At 35.9% G+C, this 12,923-nt stretch overlaps 1 protein-coding gene across 1 annotated transcript in view; it reads right to left on the bottom strand.

Annotated features, from left to right (window-relative positions):
• Positions 1-12,923, bottom strand: part of Uba4 (Ubiquitin-like activating enzyme 4) — a 77,497-nt gene that overhangs the window by 46,171 nt on the left and 18,403 nt on the right. The window contains exon 2 of the mRNA XM_081758323.1: positions 6,895-7,012. Coding sequence (XP_081614449.1) covers positions 6,895-7,012 — 118 coding nt within the window. The remainder of the gene's footprint in view (positions 1-6,894; positions 7,013-12,923) is intronic.

Genomic DNA, 12,923 nt, shown 5'->3' with positions numbered 1-12,923 from the left:
GTGTTGGGACTTGCTTCTTCTTCCTCGAAGTCTTCAAAAAGAAGAAATGCTCTGGATTATTTAGTCAACGAAAGTATCCCAACAGTCTCAAACACAGGGTATGGAACTATAGAAGTAGGGATGAACTGTTAGAAGTCTTTAAATCCATGATGGATAAAACGGACGAATAGGATTCTCAAACCAAAGTTTGTGTAACAAAATTCTATCAAACATTTCAAAGTTTTGACTTCAATTTTTTACTTGAACTGTTTTCTGTTATAGCATCAAGATAAGAAATCTTGTTCAATATCTTACAAAAGAAAGTTCATGATGTAGGTTACTGCAGAAAGAAAACAGATGAGTTTGAAGAATATCTAAGATCATTGAGAGACAGTTTCAATAATATTTAGTAAAAAAATGAAAGAACCTGAAGAGTCACATTGTTCAAAAAGGTCAAGAGTAAATGAAGTGGGATTTGACCCCTTTGCCAATGCCTATAGTTTGAAATGGTTGATACTCTGAAAGAAAACGTGAGTACTAGATTTTCTGTTATTGAGAAACGAGAGTTACTTGTAGTATCAGCAACCGGTAACAATCGTCAAAGTGTCACGCCACGTCACTGTGTATAAGAGCCCTTCCGGTTTCAATAAATGTATAGAATTCTTCCGGTTTCAATAAAGGAATACAGGTATTTCCTGTTTTAATAGAGATATAAGGCTGGAGACCAAATCTATTCTTGGGCTGGTGAATCCATAAAAAGAAATATAAAATTTCCGCTATCTTTTGCATTTCCTCATTAGCTAACATTACCGCTATCTGATACCTGTCGACAGACAATCAGATGGACATATTCGTTCGTCCTACAAGACTTTCCATACTCATGTGCATGATAGTTTGGAATTCTAATATGGAAAAAGTGACAATCTAGGAAATATCAAATAAATAGTAGGAGTGTCTAGTACGATTATCTGACAAGTCGGATTCAGATTTTAAAAAAAGAATGTGATGAACGTAGTGACATAGTAACATCTTCAAATTTGGCTTTTCCTTTTACATTTAGTTACTTTAACGAAAATGGTAATATATTTTACTACGAGACTAACTCTTGGACTATTACGAAACCTATAACGTGACCTTCCCTTTATCAGGTATTCATTTAGTTGCTCTGCGAATTTTCGGAAGGCAAGCTGCTGGCTTTTGCAAGCTGTGTTCTAGGAAAGAAAGCAGTGATGACGTCATAGAGGACAAAGTCCCCCCCTTCCTCCAATATATATACTGTAATGTAGGTTAAGTAAATATAACTATTATTTTCAGTATACAAAAAAATAGCTGCGCCTCCTCCCCCCCCCCTCCAAAAAAAATATTGCTCTTCCGTCTTCTACGCCTCCAGCCAAGAAATTAGAGCTGGCGTTGTCACTGTTCTGGAGTTACACAAAACTCATGAAATTAATATGTATTCGAAAATTCCAATAGCCCGTGATTAACTTCTATTTTCCTTGTTTGCTGCGTAACATAACATGATAGCCATAAAATATACAAGTAACATGAAGGGCAGAGGAAAATACAAGCAATTCATCACATATTATCTATGATAAATGGAGAAATGTATGTTCGGTATGTTTTTAATCTTAAACGTTCAGATCACTTGACGCCATTTTTTAATGAATTGGGCTGGCTAGATATCCAAGCTCGCTACATATATCAATCAATGACAATTTTATTTAAAGTTTTGACATTTGGTGTGCCTATATATCTTCACAATAAACTACAGTATGTTAGAGATAGCCACAATCGTGATACTCGCTCTAGCAGATCAACACTGCTGTCGATACCTCGTCATAATACGAATCAAATGGCTAATTCATTCACAATCTCTGGTATTAGAGAATGGAACAGACTTCCACCAGATGTAAGGAATTCACCTTCAATTGCGACATTCAAAAGAAATTTGAAGCAATATCTGATAGCCTTAGCCAATGTACACCAATCTCGGGAATGATGGTTTTTTTTTTTTTTTTTTTTTTTTCATAAAGCTGAGCAGTAGCAACCAATTGTAAACAGAAACTTGAGGTATGTATCTATAATACTAGGTTAGTGGGGAGGTATGGGGGAGGGGGGAATGTAAGGTAGTATACTTTTAAGAATACATATATCGTTCTGTGTATGCTGTGTGTATAGTTTTCTTGTTTTTATGATAAATAGTATGAGGGTATGGGGGAGGGGGTATGTAAGGGAGCAGATTCGTGTGTAGGGGTATATGTGTGTGTAGGTATATATGCATTAATGTAGTAATTGTATTTTTTATGGATTTGACATCAATTGTAGTATGTATATCTTGTATACATTTGAGTTGGTTGAGTGTAAGAAAAGGCAAACATAGCCTTAACTCTGCCGTTAAATAAATAATAATAATAAAAAAAATGATTTTTGTTCATAAAAAATTAACCGACTTTATATCCCATTGTTTGTTCTATAGGGAAGAATTCAATGATACATAAAGATACAACAGAAACCACGACTAAACCGTGAATCCAACCTGAGTCTCCGGCTTACCGTGCTGACACGTTAACAACTCCGTTCGCTAACATTCTTGAAATCGGTACTCAGTCATTCAGACCACATGCACTGTATTGAAAAGCCTGTTATGTTTGGGCAACCCAAACTCGACTTTACAGAACACTTCTGACTATTCTGTAGACACGGATTTACCCAAGTACAAAACGTATTGTGGTACAATCCAAGTGGTTTGGCTGCCTGAACACTGACTTCCGGAATGATACAATGAATAACTGTTCAGAGAGTGGACAGGGTAATGTAGTGGTTAATTCATCAGTACTGAAAGCCTGAAATGCGGGTGGGTGTGATTCCCGGTGCAGTCGTGTACTCTTACTCTCTTTATATAATCGAATACACATCTATAGAAGGATTGGTGTGAAATCTGTTATTTTTTCCACTTATCATATGGGAGGAAGTATCAAAAAGTTCGTGCAAACACCCAGAACGAGACGAACTACGAACCTTCTCAGACATGCGCTGCACTATTATATCTTGGTTCTTCGTTTCTTTTAAGCTGAACATATAAAATATTGGTTTGTAGTGATGTTTTTGAAACAGGTAAATACTCAAGCTACATTGAGAAACTTGAGGCACGGCACGTTATCAAGTTCTTGCATCTCCAGAGGAAACCAGCAAAACCAATCTACGAGGCGATGAAAGCCCGATCTATGAGGTGGTATCCAAGTGGTAACGGCACTATCAAACAGACAATATGATCACTTCAGACTGGATGTCCGTAGGTCTAGGAGATCATTATTCATAGATAATGTCAAGATGGAGAAAAAAGAAATGAAATAAAATCATTAAGTTTTACGTCCTACGGTTATGCCGGCTAGGCTAAAGGAGACGATTATGATGAGAAATTAATGAAATGGTGGAATGAAGAAAGTGGGAGGAAACGAGAGAATCCCGAGAAAACCCATGCACATAGTGTTTGCCCACCACAAAGCTCACTCAGCGCGAGCTGGGATCGAACCAAGGACCCCATGCACCAGAGGTGAACGCTCTACCACAGCCACCGCGGCCCCATTAAGATGAAGAAAGTGAAGATTACATACAGGAGGATAATCACCGAAATAGGTGTTCGTATGGAACCGTCTGGAATATAATTCGTAACTAGCAGCATCATCGGAAAGCATCAGCACGGTGGGGCCCACGGCTGCTTACCATTTCCCAGAAGAGAATTCGAGAACGAAAGGCAAGAGAAATACTGGATCGCTGTGAAGAGGACTTTCTCGGCCGACTAGTCACAATGGATGAAAGTTGGATATATATATTTATGATTCAGAAACGAAGGAAACAGGCATGCAATGGAAACACCCTTCTTCCTCATGCTTAAGAAGGCAAAGTTGCCAAAGTCTACCGTCAAAGTTTTTTTGGGGACTAAGGGGATCATCATGACAGACTACCTACCAGAGGGTGAAACTATCACCAGTCAGTATTATTCTAATTTCCTAACTCGGTTTCCAAAGGAACTGAAAATCAAACGTCCAGGAATGCTCAGCAAAGAGATGCTGCTGTTAGCAGACAATGCACTAGCACGTTCAGCCAATGCATCCACAGCAAAGACAATACTCTCAGGATATTAATAATAATAATATTACAAATGGTTGATCCAATTTGATAAATTTACTGTATGTTTATTGTTGGACATATTGTCACAAAACTTCGCAGACGTATTGAAAAACTCAAAAAGTTTATTCGTGTTGCAGACGTGCTTCTGATTTCTGCCTCGAGAGCGAAGCAGTGAGCATTTATTCAAAATAGCGACAGGTGCTCTGCCAGAGCCACCTAATCTAACCTAACCCCACTTCCATTTCGATGTTCATGAATTCCTAAACAGAAGATTAAAAAACCGATGGATCGATCGTGGTGGGAATGATGTTCAGCAAATTCTGTCATGGCCATCACCGGACCCAACCCGATGCGATTTTTTATTTATTTATTTATTTATTGAACAAATTCTCAGATACAGCATAACTTTGCCATTTTACACAGGGACATGCTAACAAAAGAAAGAAAACAAACAAGATAACAATAACATAGAAAAAAAGAGTGTAAAAGTAAAACTATTCTGTCAAAACTCGTTTAATTGCTCTTTCAAACAATTGTTGTGGGGGGGTTATGTGAAAGATACAGTGTTTAAGCCTCCTCTACCAACAAACCTAGCAGAACTAAGAGCTTACATCAAGAGTACTTTCCAACGGATTGATAGGGACATGCTGCACCGGGTGAAGAAAGAACTTGATTATCGACACGTATTTGCAGAATTACTAGACGGGCACGTATATAGAACTTGTAATGTCAGTTTTTTTTTTTTTTTCAATATGTCTACAAAGTTTTGTTATAATGTATCCAATAATAACTCAACTCTACACTGAATTTATGAAATCAGGTCAATCATTTCTAATAACCCTCTACAAGCATTAACAATCCTCCTTTTCTTATCTGCGGTTATGATTTATTAAATAGAAACAAATTATTTGGCTCTTCTTTAATTCTACGTCTAAAACATTCTATATTGTTGTGTGAATTTGGGCTTTTTGCTTTTCAAGGAACAGATAAAATGCATTTTTAGAGTGCTTAACAATTGGTAGGGAACAAACACTTATTGAGCCGTAACTTTTGTTAATACAGCTTCATGTCTATGTATTGTTATAAATAAATCAATTAAACGCAAAATTATTCGGCAAAGCAGGTCAGATGTACAGGATGCTGTGCTGTCCGAGCTGGCCATACGCCTAACTGCGATCAGAGCCCTATAGCTAGCTCTATGGCCTATGGAATTCGGAAGTTCAATGCCGCATTTACAGAAGTTCTCCATTGACTTCTGTCCTAGTTAACTGGATCCAATTTCTACTTTGTATTCTTATTTCTGAAAGATCCATCTTAATATTGTCCTCCCATCTGCATCTAGGTCTTCCTAATGTTTTCTCTGCTTGGGTTTTCAGTTAAAAATTTCTACTTTCTTTCGTTCTGGTTTCCCACCTGAGCCTCCTAGATTTAATGACAATAACAATATTACGTAAACCGTGTAAACTATGCAGCTCCCCGTTATGAAGTTTCAGCCATTCCCGTCCGTCTTGGTTCCGAATATTCACCTTAGGATTTTATTTTCAAACAGTCTCAGTCTGTGTTCTTCCCTCAAAGTATGCGACCATGTTTCGCGACCGTACAGTACAACAGGCATAATTATCGTTTCATATATATTTTATAAATTCCTCGACAGAACTCGCGAAGACAAAAGATAATAATAACTGAATGATAGCACGCATTCCTTGATTTCAGTCCACGTTTAATTTCTCCTTAGATACGGTTTTGGTCTATTAATTATCCTAGATATTTGAAAGTATGCACTTTGTCAAAAGTATTATTTGATATTTTAACATACCCATAATTCGCATATTACGGTCACGGATAACTTCCACGTATTTAGTTTTATCTGCATTTCTTTCTATTATTCTATAATTCCTTATCAGATTTACATCACCAGCATACGCCAAAGCCTTATGAATACCATTAAGTTCTAACCCTGGTTGCTAACTTTGATTTTCTTTACATCCAGAACAAAGCTGAATAATAAAAGCGACAACACATCTACTTGTTTCAGGTCATTCTCGGCGTGAAAACTGGTGGACAAATATTTTCCTACTCGGACTACGTTCGGATTGATTTAAACACGTCTTAATTAATCTAACTAGCTTTTTCGGTATTCCAAATTCTGTAAGAATGTTGTACAATGTTTCTCTCCTAACCGAGTCGTAAGCCTTTCTAAGATCAATAACTAGTAGATGTACTAGAGTATTGTATTCCCACTTCTTTTCAAGTATTTGTCGAATGGTAAATATTTGGTCGATAGTTGATCGATTTCGTCTAAATTCGCACTGATAATCTTCAATAATTTCATCTATGTATGGAATCATCTTGTCAACAGAATGTTTGAGAGAATTTTTATACGATGTTGACAGAAGAGAGATGCCTCGATAATTATTGCAATCAATTTTGTCGCCTTTCTTGTTGCTGTTGGCGTTTAATAGAAACTCTGCATTTCCTAACATTGTTCTCATATCATACCCTGTCAGATTTAAGATCATAACCCTATACTCGTGGAAACTTTCAATTCATGTTCATTCTTCATATTGTTTTGCATTTATTTTATCTATCACGTCTTGTGTCTTTGTATGACGGGTAAAATCCCAGCCATCTTTTGACAATAAAGGTGGATTAATATCTATTCGCATATATTGGTCACTTAGTGTACCCGAATCATGTGTTTGTTTCCTAGCAATTGACAAGCAGTATACCAAGATGATATTAAGTTTTCAATTATTTACTATGATAAATAAAACAAATGCACACCTTTCATTGTTATTTCAGGTACAATAATCTGTCTGCTGTATCGAGTGATTTCTTCATTTGACAATGAAGTTGCTTCTTGTAAATCAGACATTCTGCTTCCATCTGAATCACCATGTTGCTAGAAAAAGAAACAGAAAATAGGAAGAAGGAAAATATTTTGTAATTATGCAGAGCTTAACATTTAATATTGTAGTTTCATACTACTGTAAAGAACAAACTGCAGTGTCATTGCACGTATTGGTAGGGCAAGTTCAATTATCAAGACTCAAAACAATCTACTCTTGACTAGTGATGCGTAAATTCCCGGGAAAATATTTTTCGGGAAGATTCCCAAAAATGGGAATATTCTGGGAATTTATGTACAAACACACAGAAAACTGCATTCTATAAGTATATTATGATATCAAAATAAAATTCATTTTTATCACATTACTATTGTCTCCAGAGGATTCTTTAAAATGTATATTCTGAACGGTATTATGTTGTTATTATTTTATTCTATTTAGAGACTACGCATAAATGTATATTTACTTACAATATGTTTTATGCGAGTAAATATGTAGGGAAAACACTTGGTAGAGAAAGTCCACATACCTTTACATCACTAAAACAGTTTAAATTTATATGTAAGTGGATTTTCTAAAATTGACCCTACTACTATTATAATCATATTAAATTTTTAAAGGTTATAAACAAATTAGGTTGGTAACTGCCAGAAAACATACGTAGTCTGTCGAAAAAATTCGTTAAGGTTGCCAGTGTATGGCATATATACAGAATGTTGATTTGAGGTAAATTGTACTTTGTTACTCTGTTCTTACTGTGTACTATTAAATCTCTAATTTAAGAATACAGGCTATTTCGAACAATATATACGGTGTTACAAAAATTCACCAAAAAAGTTTGGTACATGAATACACACGTAAAAAGAAGCAAAACAAATCCTAATTAACACAAGTATGGAAACAGCGGTACTAATGAAACATCCAGAAAAGCAACCCTAATTTTTGATATGTAAACATTACATTTTAAAAGTATATGTATTTACAACTACAGAGATTTCTTTATTCAATATCTGATTCTTCTTTAGAGTGTGAAATTCAAATCACAGACAGCAAACAAACCGATATCTATTACTATTGGTAGTTTGGCGTGTATTAATAGTACTTCACCTCTATCTCTACAGAATTTCTAGATTACTTTACAAGCCGGTTCCTTTCATCATTTATAAATTAGTACCTTGCTACTTTCTAGTGCAAATTAAATCGAAATTAAAATCGAAATAGAAATTTAAAAAATCATATTATTAATTAGTTATATAAAATACAGTAAACGAATTTTATTTTTTTAAATCTTCAAATTATTTAAAACCTAGAAGTGAATGATAATAAATTAAAATAAAGTAATTAGTCATATGGTTCTTATAATTTGGAAAATAAAGTAAAGAAATGTAAATAAATTCCGGGAATTTATATGTCAGGGAACCGGGGAATATTTCCATTTTTTCTCTTCCTTCCCACTGGGAATATTCCCACTGCCCATCACTACTCTTGACAGATATAAAAATTTAGTAGTACTATAAACTGACCTTAGATTTTATATTGATTTAAAATAACTGATGCATTTTAGTATCATTTAAAAATGATAGCGTGGATCTACATTAATTAACAAAAAAATGATCACTTACCAATAAATCCTCCCGTGTGGAAAATAAATACTTTCCACACGTTTCGGAACAACAAGCTAGTTCCGTATTCAGTGGTAATGTAACAAGGATAAAAACAGAAAAAAAGGTGTAGAAAAAGGTACGCATATCACAGAATGAATAAATATAACGTAAAGGATGCTAAAATAACACGAGCAGAGCATAGTGCGAAAGAATGATCTGAGTTGTCTATGTTACGTCAATATTGCCAGATCCAAAATATTCATCAAAGGTAGGTAACCATATTCTACTAACCGAGCGAAGTAGCTCAAGTGGTAGAGCGTTGGCTTTGCATTCGGAAGGTCGCGGGTTCGATTCCCACTGCCGACCATCCTGATTGGGGTTTTCCAGGGTTTCCCTCGATCCTACCAGGCAAATGCCGGGATGGTACCTACTAAAACAGGCCCTGGCCAATACCTTCCCAAATCCTTTCCATTGTTGTTGTTGTTGTTATTATTGTTAGATATCCAGTATAAAATGGCCTCAGAGCTGTATCTAGTAATTGTTAAATAAATAAATAAATACATAAATGTTGGCAAAATCCAGATTTAAAGCTGGTTTATATTTATGAATAAAGAATGATCCCTTCATCTCCCGTTGTTTCTTTGTTTTTGCTGAACCTATCACATTAACCTGGTTTATATTGTGTGTATGTTGTTTTTAGAGAAGGGCCAATCCCAACATACCCCCTCTTCTTGTGACTTCTTTGATTGTCTAATATGCTCTTTTTTGTTCGGGTGTTAATATTGCGTTTCGTTTGACCTATATATGAAAAGTCACATTCGCATTGAGCACGATAAATGCCTGACTTATTTAATGGATTTTAGCCTGTTTGTGGTATTTTAGCATCCTTTACGTTATATTTATTCATTCTGTGGTATGTATTCCTTTTTCTACACCTTTTATCTTCCATCCATTATTATCCTTGTTACCTTTTTCTACACCTTCTATCTCCCATCCATTATTATCCTTGTTACCTTTTTCTACACCTTTTATCTCCCCATCCATTATTATCCTTGTTACCTTTTTCTACACCTTTTATCTCCCATCCATTACCTTTTTCTACACCTTTTATCTCCCCATCCATTATTATCCTTGTTACCTTTTTCTACACCTTTTATCTCCCCATCCATTATTATCCTTGTTACCTTTTTCTACACCTTTTATCTCCACATCCATTATTATCCTTGTTACCTTTTTCTACACCTTTTATCTCCTATCCATTATTATCCTTGTTACCTTTTTCTACACCTTTTATCTCCCCATCCATTATTATCCTTGTTACCTTTTTCTACACCTTTTATCTCCCCATCCATTATTATCCTTGTTACCTTTTTCTACATCTTTTATCTCCTATCCATTATTATCCTTGTTACCTTTTTCTACACCTTTTATCTCCCATCCATTATTATCCTTGTTACCTTTTTCTACACCTTTTATCTCCCATCCATTATTATCCTTGTTACCTTTTTCTACACCTTTTATCTCCCATCCATTATTATCCTTGTTACCTTTTTCTACACCTTTTATCTCCCATCCATTATTATCCTTGTTACCTTTTTCTACACCTTTTATCTCCATCCATTATTATCCTAGTTACCTTACCATCGAAGATAGGACTAGCTTGTTGGTCCGATACGTGTGAGTGTGTTTAGTTTCTCCACGAGAGGATTTATTGGTAAGTAACCAATTTTTTGTTAATTTGAATCATCCTCTCATGCGTCTACATAATTATTTTAGTGGATCTACCTTGTTTGTTGCGTCTTGAAAAGGTTTCCTGAACGTCCCAGGATTTGGAAGATTGCAGTAATTAAATGTGGGAATTACGTTTGTGATTTTATGAAATTTAAGATGAAACAGTTCTAAGAAAACAGCCGAAATGATTGCTAAAATGTACGATGAAGTTGTTTTATAACTGTGTAAAATTGACTTCAGTCTCTAAGGAATTAGTGCCCAAGTAAGACTCACACATGGTTTGTGTCTATAGGGAATTCGTTAGATCTTCAGTACTTTCATTAAGAAATCTTTGTAAGAATTTCTATACAAAAACAAGTTTATCAAAAGGTCAGTTTTCAAGTTTAGAGGGGGCGCGGTGGCTCAGTGGTAGAGCGTTCACCTCCGGTGCTTGGGGTCCCTGGTTCGATCCCAGCTCGCGCCGTGTGGACTTTATGGTGGACAAACCCCGTGTCCGTGGATTTTCTCGGCGTTCTCCCGTTTCCTCCCACTTTCTTCATTCCATCATTTCACTCATTTCTCATTATCACCGTCTCCTTTAGCCTAACCAGCATAACCTTTCATTTCAAGTTTAGAATCATTGCATCTAAAGAGCAAGATGTTTCCACAACGTATTTAGATCTTCACGTGAATGACAACCTATTGAAAAAGGCCACAGAATAGATGGCTGAAACTCTTTAGGAAAACTATAAAGGCAATAAGGAACAAGAATGTTATAAAATAGAGGATCTGCCCATACGTATCTTCATCCTATGAACTCAGTGAAGTCGAAAAACAACTGAGCATCGTCTGAGCTGGTACGTCTGATTGGCTACTCTCGTTTCCGCCATGTTTGTTGGCTCGAAACGTTGCGATCTTAGTGGCGCTGAGCGGGCAGAGTAGGTGTTGCGAAGCTGTGAGTATGGCTTCATGATTTTGTTGTATGGGCAGATCCTCTATTTATAACATCCTTGATAAAGAAGGTACATCAATGCCATTACTTTTGCAATTAGATTTTATGCATTACTGGCTTTACAATATCAATTTGACATGGACTTAATAACTGTGTGCATTTGGCAGGATGACAGTTCTATATCGCAAGAAGACCTTTCTGCAACTAATTCAATCATGAACAAAGACGCAATAGCTGAAACAATAAGTTATCTGATAGATGTTCTGGCGTCTAGTCATTCACCATACTCAGAGAATTGATAGAAATATCAAAGCTCCGATGAAGTGTAATATTACTTCCTCTAAATAATTTAAAAATATATTTACCAACTAATTGAAAGTTGTCTACTTTAATGCAAGAATGCATAGCTTTTATTTATTCTTTAGAATTATTGTGTGTTTAATGTTAGTATTATGGTTTATCTGTTTACATATTTAAGATTTATCTTTGCTTACATATCGAAACATGCCTAATTCCATTAGAATGCCTGGATACTTACAACTCTGTTACTACAGTTATTAACATTCTTTATTGAAAACTACAAAATAATAAAATATCTATGAACACTATATTCTGCATACCTATTTTCAGCTTCGCTTACTTTGTTTCTTATACACCAGGCAGGCAGGCAGGCAGGCAGGCAGGCAGGTAGGTAGGTAGGTAGGTAGGTAGGTAGGTAGGTAGGTAGGTAGGTAGGTAGGTAGGTAGGTAGGCAGGCAGGCAGGCAGGCAGGCAGGCAGGTAGGTAGGTAGGTAGGTAGGTAGGTAGGTAGGTAGGTCACTCACTCACTCACACACACACACACACACACACACACACACACATATATATATATATATATATATATATATATATATAGGGGGCGCGGTGGCTCAGTGGTAGAGCGTTCACCTCTGGTGCTTGGGGTCCCGGGTTCGATCCCAGCCCCCGCCAAGTGAACTTTGTGGTGGACAAACACCGTGCTCGTGGGTTTTCTCGGGGTTCTCCCGTTTCCTCCAACTTTCTTCATTCCACCATTTCACTCATCTCTCATAATCACCGACTCCTTTAGCCTAACCGGCATAACCGTGGGACGTAAAACTCAAAGATTTCATTTCATATATATATATATATATATATATATATATATATATATATATATATATATATATATATATATATATATGATAAATAGAGGACATAACCGATTTTATATTACATCAATTCGTCTTATAGGTGCAAATTCAATGAGTAAATAAATGCGAGTGGACAAAGATTTGAATTTTAATCTCCGGCTTGCTGTGCTAATGCCTTAACCACTACGATACCTTGTCCGTTTCCTAAACAGTCATGCATTTTATCACCACTTTTATGGTTGATATTCAGTCACTTAGTCCACATGAACTGTACCACAACTCCTTTGTGCTTCAACAACACAATATCTACATTATAGAACCCCATTGAATCAATACCTATAAAGGAATTAATATGATATAAAATCGAATATTTCCTTATTTATTGTAGATAACTCAATCGTCAGAGATGTTCTATAATGTAGATACTGAGTTGTCCATGAATAACAAGAGTTGCGGTACAATCCATGTCGAGTAGCTGAGCACCGACTTCAAGGATGATAGAATAAATAGCTGTTCAGGGAGGGGACTGGGCACTATAGTGGTT

The sequence above is a fragment of the Thermobia domestica genome, chromosome 5 (assembly GCF_964235325.1).
Source record: "Thermobia domestica chromosome 5, izTheDome1.hap1.1, whole genome shotgun sequence".
NCBI classification, from domain to species: Eukaryota; Metazoa; Arthropoda; class Insecta; order Zygentoma; family Lepismatidae; genus Thermobia; species Thermobia domestica.
The sequence above is the reverse complement of the archived record's forward strand: the minus strand, read 5'-3'. Positions and strand labels throughout refer to the sequence as shown.